The sequence below is a fragment of the Chiloscyllium plagiosum genome, unplaced genomic scaffold (assembly GCF_037043375.1).
Source record: "Chiloscyllium plagiosum isolate Xiang-an unplaced genomic scaffold, Cpla_swu_hap1 HiC_scaffold_19, whole genome shotgun sequence".
Taxonomy (NCBI): domain Eukaryota; kingdom Metazoa; phylum Chordata; class Chondrichthyes; order Orectolobiformes; family Hemiscylliidae; genus Chiloscyllium; species Chiloscyllium plagiosum.
In genome coordinates this window covers 14,655,563-14,668,074 of record NW_028270157.1, presented here as the reverse complement: position 1 = coordinate 14,668,074, position 12,512 = coordinate 14,655,563, and the positions used below count along the sequence as shown (strand labels likewise).

The 12,512-nt window shown below is 43.3% G+C and overlaps 1 protein-coding gene across 2 annotated transcripts in view; it reads left to right on the top strand.

The window, feature by feature from the left end:
• Nucleotides 1–6,002: 6,002 nt before the first annotated feature.
• LOC122559840 (thioredoxin reductase 1, cytoplasmic-like) overlaps nt 6,003–12,512 on the top strand; it is a 32,555-nt gene continuing 26,045 nt past the window's right edge. The window contains exons 1-2 of one of the 2 annotated variants that reach the window (XM_043709946.2): nt 6,003–6,155; nt 10,411–10,532. In XM_043709946.2, the coding sequence (XP_043565881.2) occupies nt 10,446–10,532 (87 nt within the window). In that variant the 5' untranslated portion in view covers nt 6,003–6,155; nt 10,411–10,445. Of the gene's footprint in view, nt 6,156–8,785; nt 8,810–10,410; nt 10,533–12,512 lie in introns of those variants that run through there. The other variant, XM_087997034.1, reaches the window with a different exon arrangement.

Here is a 12,512-nt window from a genome sequence, read left to right as displayed (position 1 = left end):
AATGTCATTTTTTTCTGACAAAATTAATCTCCAGAGAGATTATTTTTCTTTAATCAGTGGTGAATACTGAAGAAACCCCTGGTTGATGGATCGTTTTATCGAAATCTAATAAACTGATCATATCAGGAATTGTGTAAAACACTGAAACATTAATATTGTGACAGGTGGAGTAATGGGGGACGAGAAAAAGTTAGTGCATTGATCCAAACTCGGTCAGAGCACGATTTGCTCAATTGTAATCCTCTCTGTTTGTAAACAACATGGGGGCTATCATGCAGCCTTGCTTGACCCCAATGTGGACTTTGTAGGGATTTGCAGTCATAAAGTCATAGAGTCATAGAGATGAACAGCATGGAAACAGACCCTTCGGTCCAACCCGTCCATGTTGACAAGATATCCCAACCCAATCTAGTCCCACCTGCCAGCACTTGGCCCATATCCCTCCAAATCCTTCCTATTCATATCCCTCCAAATCCATCCAGATGCCTTTTAAATGTTGCAATTGTACCAGCCTCCACCACTTCCTCTGGCAGCTCATTCCATACATGCACCACCCTCTAAAAAAAAAGATACCCCTTAGGTCTCTTTTATATCTTTCCCCTCTCACCCTAACCTATGCCCTCTAGTTCTGGATTCCCCTACCCCAGGGAAAAGACTTTGCCCCTCATGATTTTATAAACCTCTATAAGACCACCCCCAGCCTCCGATGCTCCAGGGAAAACAGCCCCAGCCTATTCACCCTCTCCCTTAGCTTAAATTCTCCAACGCTGGCAACATCCTTGTAAATCTTTTCTGAACCCTTTCAAGTTTCACAACATCTTTCCAATAGAAAGGAGACCAGAATTGCACGCAATATTCCAAAAGTGGCCTAACCAATGTCCTGTACAGCCGCAACATGACCTCTCAACTCCAGTACTCAATACTCTGACCAATAAAGGAAAGCATACCAAACGCCTTCTCTACTATCCTATCCACCTGCGACTCCACTTTCAAGGAGCTATGAACCTGCACTCCAAGGTCTCTTTGTTCAGCAACACTCCCTAGGACCTTACGTTAAGTGTATAAGTCCTGCAAGATTTCCCAAAATGCAGCACCTCGCATTTATCTGAATTAAACTCCATCTGCCACTCCTCAGCCCATTGGCTCATCTGATCAAGATCCCGTTGTAATCTGAGGTAACCTTCTTCGCTGTCCACTACACCTCCAATTTTGGTGTCATCTGCAAACTTACTAACTATACCTCTGCGCCCAAATCCAAATCATTTATATAAATGATGAAAAGTAGAGGACCCAGCACTGTTCCTTGTGGCACTCCACTGGTCACAGACCTCTAGGCTGAAAAATAACCCTGCTCCACCACCTTCTGTTTTCTACCTTTGAGCCAGTTCTGTATCCAAATGGCTAGTTCTCCTTTTATTCCATGAGATCTAACCTTGCTAATCAGTCTCCCATGCGGAACCTTGTCGAATGCCTTACTGTAGTCCATATAGATCACGTCCATCGCTCTGCCCTCAACATGCTTTTTCGTTACTTCTTCAAAAAACTCAATCGTTTGTGAGACATGATTTCCCACGCACAAAGCCATGTTGAGAATCCCTCATCAGTCCTTGCCTTTCCAAATACATGTACATCCTGCCCCTCAGGATTCCCTCCAGATTCCCTCCAACAACCTGCCCACCACCGACATCAGGCTCACTGGTCTATAGTTCGCTGGCTTGTCCTTACCACCTTTCTTAAACTGTGGCACCACGTTAGCCAACCTCCAGTCTTCCAGTGACTATCAATAATACAAATATTTCAGCAAGAGGCCCAACAATCACCTCCCTAGCTTCCCACAGAGCTCTAGGGTACACCTGATCAGGTCCTGGGGATTTATCCACTTTTACGTGTTTCAAGGCATCTAGCACTTCCTCCTCCGTAATATGGATGTCACCATCTATTACCCTACATTCTATATCTTCCATGTCCTTTTCCACAGTAAACACTGATGCAAAATACTTATTTAGTATCTTCCCCATCTCCTGTGGCTCCACACAAAGGCCGCCTTGCTGATCTTTGAGGGACCTTATTCTTTCCCTCATTACCCTTCAGTCATATAATGATGAAACCCTTGCAGGATTGTAAGGACTTTTCTCTGACATCCACTTACTGGAGAACAACATCTAATGTCATAAAATCAAAGAGTTGTACAACTTGGAAACAGATCCTTCGGCCCAACTCGTCCTTGCTGACCAGATATCCTAACCTAATCTAGTCCCATTTGCCAGCACTTGGCCCATATCCCTCTAAACCCTTCCTATTGATGTACTCATTCTTTAAATGTTGTAATTGTACCAGCCTCTGCCAGCACCTCTGGCAGCTCGTTCCATACACACACCACCCTCTGCAGGAAAAGGTTGCCCCTCAGGTCCATTTTAAATCTTTCCCCTCTCACCTTCAACCTATGCCCTCTAGGTTTGGACTCCCCTACCCTGGGAAAATAAAACTTGGCCAATTCACCCTATCCATGCCCCTCATTATTTGATAAACCTCTATAAGGTCACCCTTCCTTCGCAATCTATTGAGTCCAACATTTAATTGGCAAGGCTGATGAAGCTTGGTGTTCTTCTCCCTGTCTTTTCTAGGAATTTTTTGAAGAGAAAATTAGGTCTGCAGATGCTGGAGATCAGAGATGGAAATGTGTTGCTGGAGAAGCGCAGCAGGTCAGGCAGCATCTAGGGAACAGGAGAATCGACGTTTCGGGCATTCTCATTCCTGAAGAAGGGCTAATGCCCAAAATGTCGATTCTCCTGTTCCCTAGATGCTGCCTGACCTGCTGCGCTTCTCCAGCAACACATTTCCATCTCTTTTCTAGGAATTGTCTGACAACAAAAACCATGCCATGGATGAGTCCCTCTGGGAGGCCAAAGACCACACTACATCTCTGGGAGGATTTCCTCAGCCACAGGGAGCAGGTAATTCAGGGGAACGTCCGTCTGGATTTTCCCTGTTATAGACAACAGGGAAATATCTTGGTAGTTGTGCTGCAAAGGTTCTGAAGGGGTTCATATTGAAAGCTGCATTGGGCTTCATTTAATCTAAACAAGGACTTTGGTGAGGAAGGCCAGAACAGTGTAGGATCTCAGAGAATGAAGGTCTCAATCCTAAATCTACCAATAGTCTCAGTAACAATGTTGAAGTGACACTTGTACCTGGGAGTACCTGCCCTTGGGAGCTGCCAGCCAATCTGATTGATCAGCTGCTCCATTGCCCCTGATGGATGCAGGCAGGACTGCAGGAAGAAACCCAAAAGGAACATGAGAAGGGATTTCACAATGGGAGGGATTTGAGGATGGGGTTTGTGGCCAGGTCATGTCAGGCACTAGTGCAAATTGGAAGGGTGGGGTGGCTTCTTGGAGTGAAGGCAGGAGATTGGCATCTAGGAATCACTGTGTGCAGGCAGGGTTCAGTCAGTCAGTGTACTGAATACAGATTGAGAGAGAAGATCTCATATCTCATTGTGGAATCTGTGAAAACCCAGGCCTGGAAAATAGTTTGCCATCACTGAAGTCACTTCAGATGACCCTAACCAGCAAAGTTTGTGAGAAGATGCCATTGAAGGGGTCAATAGAATGAGCACTACAATCCAAGGGATATCACGCTTGTAGTGATTGTAATGAGGTCAGCCAGGTGGATTTCGTAGAATATGAGTTCCCTGATTAGGGCAGTTAATCTGGTCTAATCAGGGAGCCCTGGCTGACAGATATAAGCAGGAGTGTCAGAGGTTCTGCTCACTCTAAGAGCTGGCTCTGAGAAGCCAGACCAGCGTTAAGTACTATGCACGTGTAAATAAAAGGATGACTTGGTGACGGGATACCAATCAAAATAAACATCTAATTAAATGGTCACTGGGTTCTAATGGAGGTTGATAGCAGTGTGGCTCTCTCAGTTTTTAAAAATTTCATTCTGGACTCCAACCCCTAGGTTTGTGTAACTCCTGAGCTAGACTGAGAACCTGCATCGAGGAACCTTTACAGATTAAGGTTACAACTTCGGTTCCGATCTCATATGAGAAGCAGCTGGTTCAATTCCCACTGATTGTAGTAAAAGGCTCGAGCCCAAGTCTGATGGGGCGAAATAGGTTGAGAAAGATTCACCTAGATTGGCTCAACATTTTTGAACAGAAAACAGCTGCCTGAGTGAAGACCTAATTAAATACCCGGAGGTTTTTCAGAAAGGTCTAGGGACTATCAAAGGAGCCATGGGCCCCTTACAAATTGACCAGGAAACAAGGCCCACCCAGTGCCACTTGCCCTACATGCAAAAGTAGAGGCAGAAATCAAGAGGCTGGAAAGTGAAGTAATCGTCAAACCAGTAAGTTTGTCGAATGGGCAGAACTGGTTGTACCAATTGTGAAGTCTGACAGGTCAGTTCATCTTTGGTTTTAAACAAATGGTAAATCGCTGCTCACAGTTCGATAAATACCCAATCCCTCACATAGAGGACTTGTACACAAAGCTGGCATGGGGGCTGTCCCTCATAAAGTTGGACATGAGTCCTGTGCACTTGCAATTGCAGTTAGATGAGGATTTCCAAAAGTGTGTTACAATTAATACCCATAAGGGTTTGTACCAACATACAAGGTATCATCAGCTTGCGCCATTTTTCAGTGGATTATGAAGAATATTTTAAAAGGTCACCATTTATTTGGATGATGTGCTAATAACAGGGAAGACCAATAAAGAGCACTTCGAGAACTTCGACATAATCCTCAGATGTTTCTCCAAGGAGGGTGTAAGCCTTACAAGGGAATAATGTTGACAAGATTGGGTTACATGCGTTGGAAGATAAAGCGAGGTTGATTAAAGATGCCTTGGTTCCAACCTCTCTGCTGGAGCTTCAGTCATTCCTTGGATTAGTGAATTATTGCGGAAAGTTCATACATAACCTGGCCTCCTTCCTGACATCCTTTACATCTACTATTGAAAAAGGGTCAGACTTGGAAATGGTCTCGTATCCAAGAAGTAGCCTTTAGGGAAGTGGAGAAGGAGCTATCATTGTCTGAGGTGTTAGCACCCTGTCATCCCAAGCAAGATCTGGCACAGACATGCGATGCCCCCCCCACACGGTATCAGGGTAGTGTTGACTCACAGATGGCACAATGGAGAGAAAGGCCCAATAGCTTATGCTTCCTGGACCTTGGCTGATGCAGAGTGTAAATACGCCCAGAGAGAAAAGGAATTTTGGAAGTCATCTTTGGTGTGAGGAAGTTCCACCAATACCTTTACAGAAGGAAGTTTGTAATAGTGACAGACCACAAACCCCTACTAGAGCTCCTCAAGGGGGACAAAGCCATACCGCCCACAGATTCAGGTCGAATTTAGTGGTGGGCTCTCATTCTAAGTGCGGACAATGACAAGTTGGAACGCTGCCCAGGAGGACGAGTAGCAAATATGGATGTCTTAAGCTGCCTCTGGCTGGGAGAGGCATCAGCAGTGGTGCCACCATTGGAAGAGTCAGTTCCAGTTTTAAACTTTCCAGACACCCTCAGATCATTGCTGATATGTCACAACACCAGGGAGCGGTAGAACCCAGCTACCATCAGTTCTGAGGAAGGGCCACTCCATCAGAAGCACTAATGGTGATTTCTCCCCACAGATGCTACCATGTTCAGAAGCTGAACTTTTCCGGCAACTTGTATCCTTGTAATAGGTAGAATCTCAATTACTTTGAAGGCAGGTATCTCACTGGTGGTCCAACAGACAATATTCAATCAAGGTCAGTGAAATACAATATTCCCAGTGAGGATTTGACTACAGCCCAAATAGATAGTGTGACTGATGAGGTGAGCTGAGGAATTCTGCTGAGTCATGTGGGCTTGGCTTTTTGAAGATGGGGGAGGGGAAAGGCACGAGCTGATTCTCGCCAGTCATCACAGCAATGAGGTGTGCATGTGAGAGCGGCCAATGTGAGCTGGCTTCCAGGGGAAGTGAGCTAGACAGGTTGGAGTGTCAGTGATCACAGGCAGCAGAGACTCCTCCCCTGATGAGGTTGTAAAAGGCTGCTGCCTGGGATTTGTTTCGTCAGTGAGAGGGGCAGAGCGATTTGAGTGAAGAGCTCAGAAACCTTGCACCCGATGTGTTTGTCAGAAAGGCGCTGTCGGTGAGACTCAGCAGGTAGGGAGTTACATTTTTGCTGTGTTCAGACTTGGGACTACGCAATGAATGTTATAAAGACTTCATTATTTCCGGGGGGAAAAAAGCCATTTTTGTGTAAATTTTAAGAAAAGCACTCATTCTTTTCTTCTCTTAATGGGTAATGTTTTTAGAACCAGTGTCTTTTAGTCGGTGTGTGGTTTAGGAGGAGCAGAAAGCTCTGAATCTTGTGTGTGTTTCAATGCTATTTCCGCGGGAGAGCGAGTTTGTGTGTCAGGGAAATCGTGTAGCAATATGGAGCTTTCACATTGCTCACTGCCAGATTTAACCCCTTGCCTTCTCCAGCAGCAAGCTGTTAGCTCTCCCTGGCTCTTGCTAAGGTCCACATCTCGCAGATGTTAATTGCAGGGTTTCTCTGGGAAGACTGTACACGTTAACGGGGAGAAAACCTGAGTTTTTTTTTTAGATAGAGGAAACTTGCCCATTGAGACGCGAAGTCTGAAGCGTGCTGCTTATTCCACTTTCTTCAAATGCACAATCTGACCAGAACCAGCAGGGTTAAAAAAAAAATGCAGCTTCGTAGAGAAATATTTGGTCTCCTCCCAATGTGCCTTTCCCAAGGAAGGGTTGAATTTGAGAGTATGGTTACATGTCGAGCTGTACAATGAAGGGACGCTGCTGTGTACTACATACTATATCGGAATTAATCTGCACTTCCTTTCTCTTGATAGTGACAAAGCAAAAATTGTCTCTACCAAGCAGGTGATGAGAACGAGTAGGCTAGAAAATGTTTTTTTAAATCGAAGGTGGGGATGTTTAGGGGAAGGCAGAGTTATGAAACGAAGACCGCAGACAATGAGAACATTCGGCCTGTTGTGCCTATACTGGCCCTCTAGCCACTCGTCTGTCTTTCCTTCCTGTTCTTGGGGTAGGGCAAAATGCCAAGGTCACAGTGACAATCAATTCCCTTTGAAAGCTTGCCTGGAACTTCTCCTTAATACACAAACAATGCATTCCCGATCATCCTTTTTTATATATTAAGAAGGAGAGATGTTGTCATTAATAGTCTCTCTGTCACTTGACCAATGGGACAGTTTAACTTGTCCAGCTATTGGTGAACTGGGTACAATGTTGAATGTTACGCCCTGCTCAATTTAAAATGGAAATAGGTTAGCTGATTTTACATTGTCCAAATTTAACTGATTCCATTGTTAGCCACCTACTATTAATCAGTGAAAATCTAATTTTAAACTTACTCACACGATAGAACTCTGATCAGCATGTTTTATATCCTTCATCCACCCCCTTCATTTTATTGAATGAGGAGAGATGTAAAACTGACTGCTCAATTACTGAGCACTAGCAAAGTTCTTATCAGTGATCTTTGTTCATGGTCTGGAGGAGGCAATTTCAATATGGAAATAAGTTCATGAGAAGTTCACTGATTTTTATCCCCAGGAAACTGTACTTATAGCCTCCATAGTAGTTTTACAATATACTTTATTCATAAGTGCAAATGTTCCAAATCCGATCTGAACAGTCTATGCCGAGGAAAGAAATGAAACAAAACATTGGAGTTGACATTTTTTAGCTCAAGTTGCAGGAAACAAAGGCATTTTATACTTGTGCGGAAAACTATATTAATGTTTGTGTTGGGGCACAGAAGCTCTGACTATTGAATGGGTCCTCACTGTGAAATGTCTACCTACAGGATCACATTCCCTTCTGTGTCTCTCAGAACCAGACCTGAAGTGGGATTGGTAGCAGCCTGAGACAGCATCTTCTGGAGTAGGGTGATTGGAAAGTATTTTAAACCCACCCACCAATTCATCAAAGGACTTATGAACGAAAAGTGCTGGGCTTCTCCTCTCTAAGCAATATCCTGGACAGAATTTGTAGCTTTTTATTGTCTGAATGATTGTTTTGAGGTGTGGGTCACTTCACCTGAATGCTAGCTTAATTGCAAGCTTTGAATTTGGGATTATTATCCCACGCTTCCCCTGAAGAAAGCTGCTCAGCTTGGAGTTGAATTACCAGGAGGTAGATGCCCTGGTGGGAAAACTGGAACAAAGCAGTCTTTCTCCTAATTAAAATATTGCATCTGATAACCTTGCCAGCCAGTTTGATATTTTTCTGATTTTGTTTTTCCCCCACTTAAATTCACTGTTCAGATTGTGTACTTTCAAATTGCCTTTTTACTTTCCGGTTTTTTAAATTCCTTATTACAGTTCTGCTTATGTGATTTTGAAACTTAAATGTTTAGGCTTAGTCATGGTTTATGCAAGAATTCAATTGTGAAGTAAGGTCCTTTGATGGTGAAATAGAATATGAATGTTCTCGAATAAGTGTGGGAGTAAGTGTCCAGTTCCTGTATTGGATCAGATATAACTACATTTGTGGGTTTGAAAAACTAATACAAATTCTGCCTGGGATATTAATATTGAGCAATTGGCTGACAAGGTGCCTTTTTTAAATGGGTAACTTTTTTTAACACCATTTTTATTTTGACTTTCAGCTTTATGGTTTTTTGACTTTGGATGTGTGTAAAAGATATAGTTAATAACTTTGCAGATGACACCAAAAAAAGACATTGAAGAAGGTTACCTCAGATTACAACAGGATCTTGATCAGATGCGCCAAGGAGTGGCAGGTGGAGTTTAATTTAGATAAATGAGGTACTGCATTTTGGAAAAGCAAATCTTAATGGTAAGGTCCTAGGGAATGTTGCTGAACAGAGACCTTGGAATGCAGGTTCATAGCTCCTTCAAAGTGGAGTCGCAGGTAGATAGGATAGTGAAAAGGTGTTTGGTATGCTTTCCTTTATTGGTCAGTGTATTGACTACAGGAATTGGGAGGTCATGTTGCAGTTGTACAGGACATTGGTTAGGCTACTTTTGGAATATTGTGCAATTCTGGTCTCTTTCCTATCGGAAAGATGTTGTGAAACTTGAAAGGGTTCAGAAAAGATTTAGATTTCCTACAGTATGGAAACAGGTCCTTCGGCCCAACAAGTCCACACCGACCCTCTGAAGAGCAATCCACCAGACTTATTCCCCTATGTTTACCCCTGACTCATGTACCTAACACTATGGGCAATTTAGCATGGCCAATTCACCTAACCTGCACCAAGGATGTTGCCAGGGTTGGAGGATTTGAGCTATAGGGTGGGGCTGTTTTCCCTGGAATGTTGGAGGCTGAGGGGTGACCTTATGGAGGCTTATAAAATCATGAGGGGCATGGACAGGGTCAATAGACAAAGTCTTTTCTTTGTGGTGGGGGAGTCCAGAGCTAGAGGGCATAGGTTTAGTGTGAGAGGAAGGATATAAAAGAGACCTAAGGGGCAACTTTTTTCAGAGGGTGGTACATGTATGGAATGAGTTGCAAGAGGAAGGCTGGTATAATTGCAACATTTAAAAGGCATCGTGGGTACATGAATAAGGGTTTAGAGGGATATGGGACGGGTGCTGGCAGGTGGGACTAGATTGGATTGGGATATCTGGTCGGTGTGGACAAGTTGGACTGAAGGGTCTGTTTCGGTGCTGTATGTCTCTGACTCTGATTCTATAAATGGAGACCATTTCTTATTGTCCCGCTCTTGACCATTTCTATTGTTTTCCAATGGCCACCCCCACTCCAGTTTTCATAGAATCCCTATAGTGTGGAAACAGGCCCTTCGGCCCAACAAGTGCGCACCCACCCTCCTAACATTAACCCACCCAGACCCATTCCCTGAACCTATTACTCTCCATTTACCCCTGACTAATGCACCTAACCTACACATCCCTGAACACTATGGGCAATCTAGCATGGCCATTTCACCTAATCTGTGCATCTTTGGACTGGGAGGTAACCGGAGCACCTGGGGGAAACCCACACAGGCACAGGGAGAACTTGCAAACTCCACACAGCCAGTCACCCGAGGCTGGAATTGAACCTGGGTCTGTGAGGCAGCTATGCAAGCCACTGCGGCCCCTTTGCATCATGCAAAGGTATGAGCATCTTAAACCCTCTGTTATCTGAATTATTGTTTTGAAGTTTGGCTCCATGCAAGGTGGAAAGATAATGTATTAGGTAATCTGAGTTAAAATCAATGGATACATTCTGCACAAGCCTGATCTTTGGCAGGGAGGAAACCATTGTTCTCATACAGCAATGCATTCTTTTTGACCATGTCAATTTCACAAAATTGTGATTAATGGAGTAATTATAGGGAACTGGTTGTGTGAGGAGGAAAAATAGTGTTAACTTCTCCATTAATTTCCCCCTCCTGCTGAAGTTTACGAAGAAGGCGTACCTCCGAGTTGGTTGGTGATGAATGAAGCCGGTGAAACGGAGGGGCCCTTTGACTATGATCTGATTGTCATTGGAGGTGGCTCTGGAGGCCTTTCAGCTTCAAAGGTATGGCATGAGTCAGTGATGACCCTCTCTTTGAGCCTGTAGTTTCGTACAAAGATTTGTTAATGTGTGAGGTGTCTGACACTGAACTGAGGTGAATGAATACAATGCAAAATCTTTCACACCTGAGGATCACTTGTAACAATGTACAGAAAACATGCAATAAAGAGTATCCCACTCATGTGAGTATGGAATAACACCCAAACTAATTGAGTGAAGCGTGGATGGTGTTGTAATGGTAATATCACCGTTCTGGTTGACTAGAACTATTAGATATTGAATTCAAATTTTACCAGAAATCTGGACTCTAATCTCCCCTAATGGTGACCATGTGAACCCTGTTGATTTTAAGTTCATCTGGTTCACTAACTTCTATTGGGGGAAAAGAAGCTGCTTACCTTACTGCCCTGGCCTGCATGTGACTCCCGACTGGTGGCTAACTGGGATGGGCAAGAAAGGCAGACCAAGCCAGAGATGCCTACATCCCATGAAAGAAAAGGTCAGGTCAACTAATGTATTTTTGGTTACAATATTTTAAAGAACTTCTCTTGAGATCCTAACAATAGAGAGACAATTAACTGAGTTTAGTTCTCTTTTGAAAAAGTGATTAAGACAATTGTAGTAAGAAGTTTCATGCTTTAACAAGTGGTCTGTTTGGTTTTGATGGTCTTATGTTCGTCATAAACTGAGACCATCAACTGCCATCAAAACCAATTACATTCGTAAGACAACCTTTAGCAACGTATTGCCATCATTGTCCAATACAGCTTGCACGTCACATCGGCCCCATAGCAGGTTTCTGTGTGAAAGTCAGTCGAGACAGGCAGGGTGCTGTAGACCAGTGCATGGGAAGTTAGCAAAAATCATGCAATAGCTGAATGTGTCCACATTATGGAGGTGGTGAAGGAGAGTTGGAGCAACATGTGGCTGAATCCGGTGGAAGGGCTTCCAGTAAATTTCTCGAGTAGTGGGAACAGGTCAGGGAAAATAAAGGGAATTCTAAGAGCTGTGGCATTAGTTTAGTCTCAGGGAAAAAAAGTGAAGAACCTTTTCAGGGTCATAAAGTGTAAAGAAAGGTGACTTTTGGGTGAAACAATAGGAGATTTTCAGGTGGCAACATTTTCTGTTTTTAATTCTTGTGCAGTAGGATAATATTTAAAGCGTGAAACCTCGTACTAGAATTGTCTTAATCACTTTTCCAAAAGAGAACCAAATTTGGAAAATTCTCCCTTGAGATCCTAACAAGGGAGAATTTCTTTAAAATATTGTAATGAAAAATACGCTAGTTGGCCTGACCGTTTTTGGCACCACCATTGTCCCCATAAGACGTAGGGAGCAGAAGTTAGGCCAGTCAGCCTGTCAACTCTTCTCCACCATTCAATCATGGCTGATAAATTTCTCAACCCCCTTCTGTTGCTTTATCTCTGTAGCCCTTGGTCCTCTTGATATTCAAGAACCTATCTATCTCCGTCTTAAATATACTCAATGACTTGGCATCAATGTTTTCTGTATTAATGAATTGAATTTTATTTGCTGGACCTCTTTTTTTCAGTGACAAATAACACTTAGCACTGGAAACTAACTGACTGGAAATCTGAAATAAGGTACTTGCCTCTGAAAGCCGTTTTATTGGGTTTTCAGTATTTGAGTTCTCTGCACTTGCTTGAGACACCTGATGTTGGTACCAGTCTACTTTCAAAAAAATTGGGCTGAAGTCTAGATTGTGTGGTTTTCGGAGGGTCTGTTTTTTTTTTTCAACCGCCCCCCCCCCAAAAAAAATCAGGTATTCTGCATATTGGTTGTCATGTTTTAAAAATTAAACCTGCTTAATTGACTAAAATGTTTTGGGGTTGTCACAGGCAGAACTAAAATTTTGGTGCTTTATTTAATGGACACTAAGGCATTCAAATGCATTTCCTTTAAATGTCTGAAACCTCCTGGGAATGCACATTTTGCAAGCAAAGCCATTCCATCCCTCTGGAA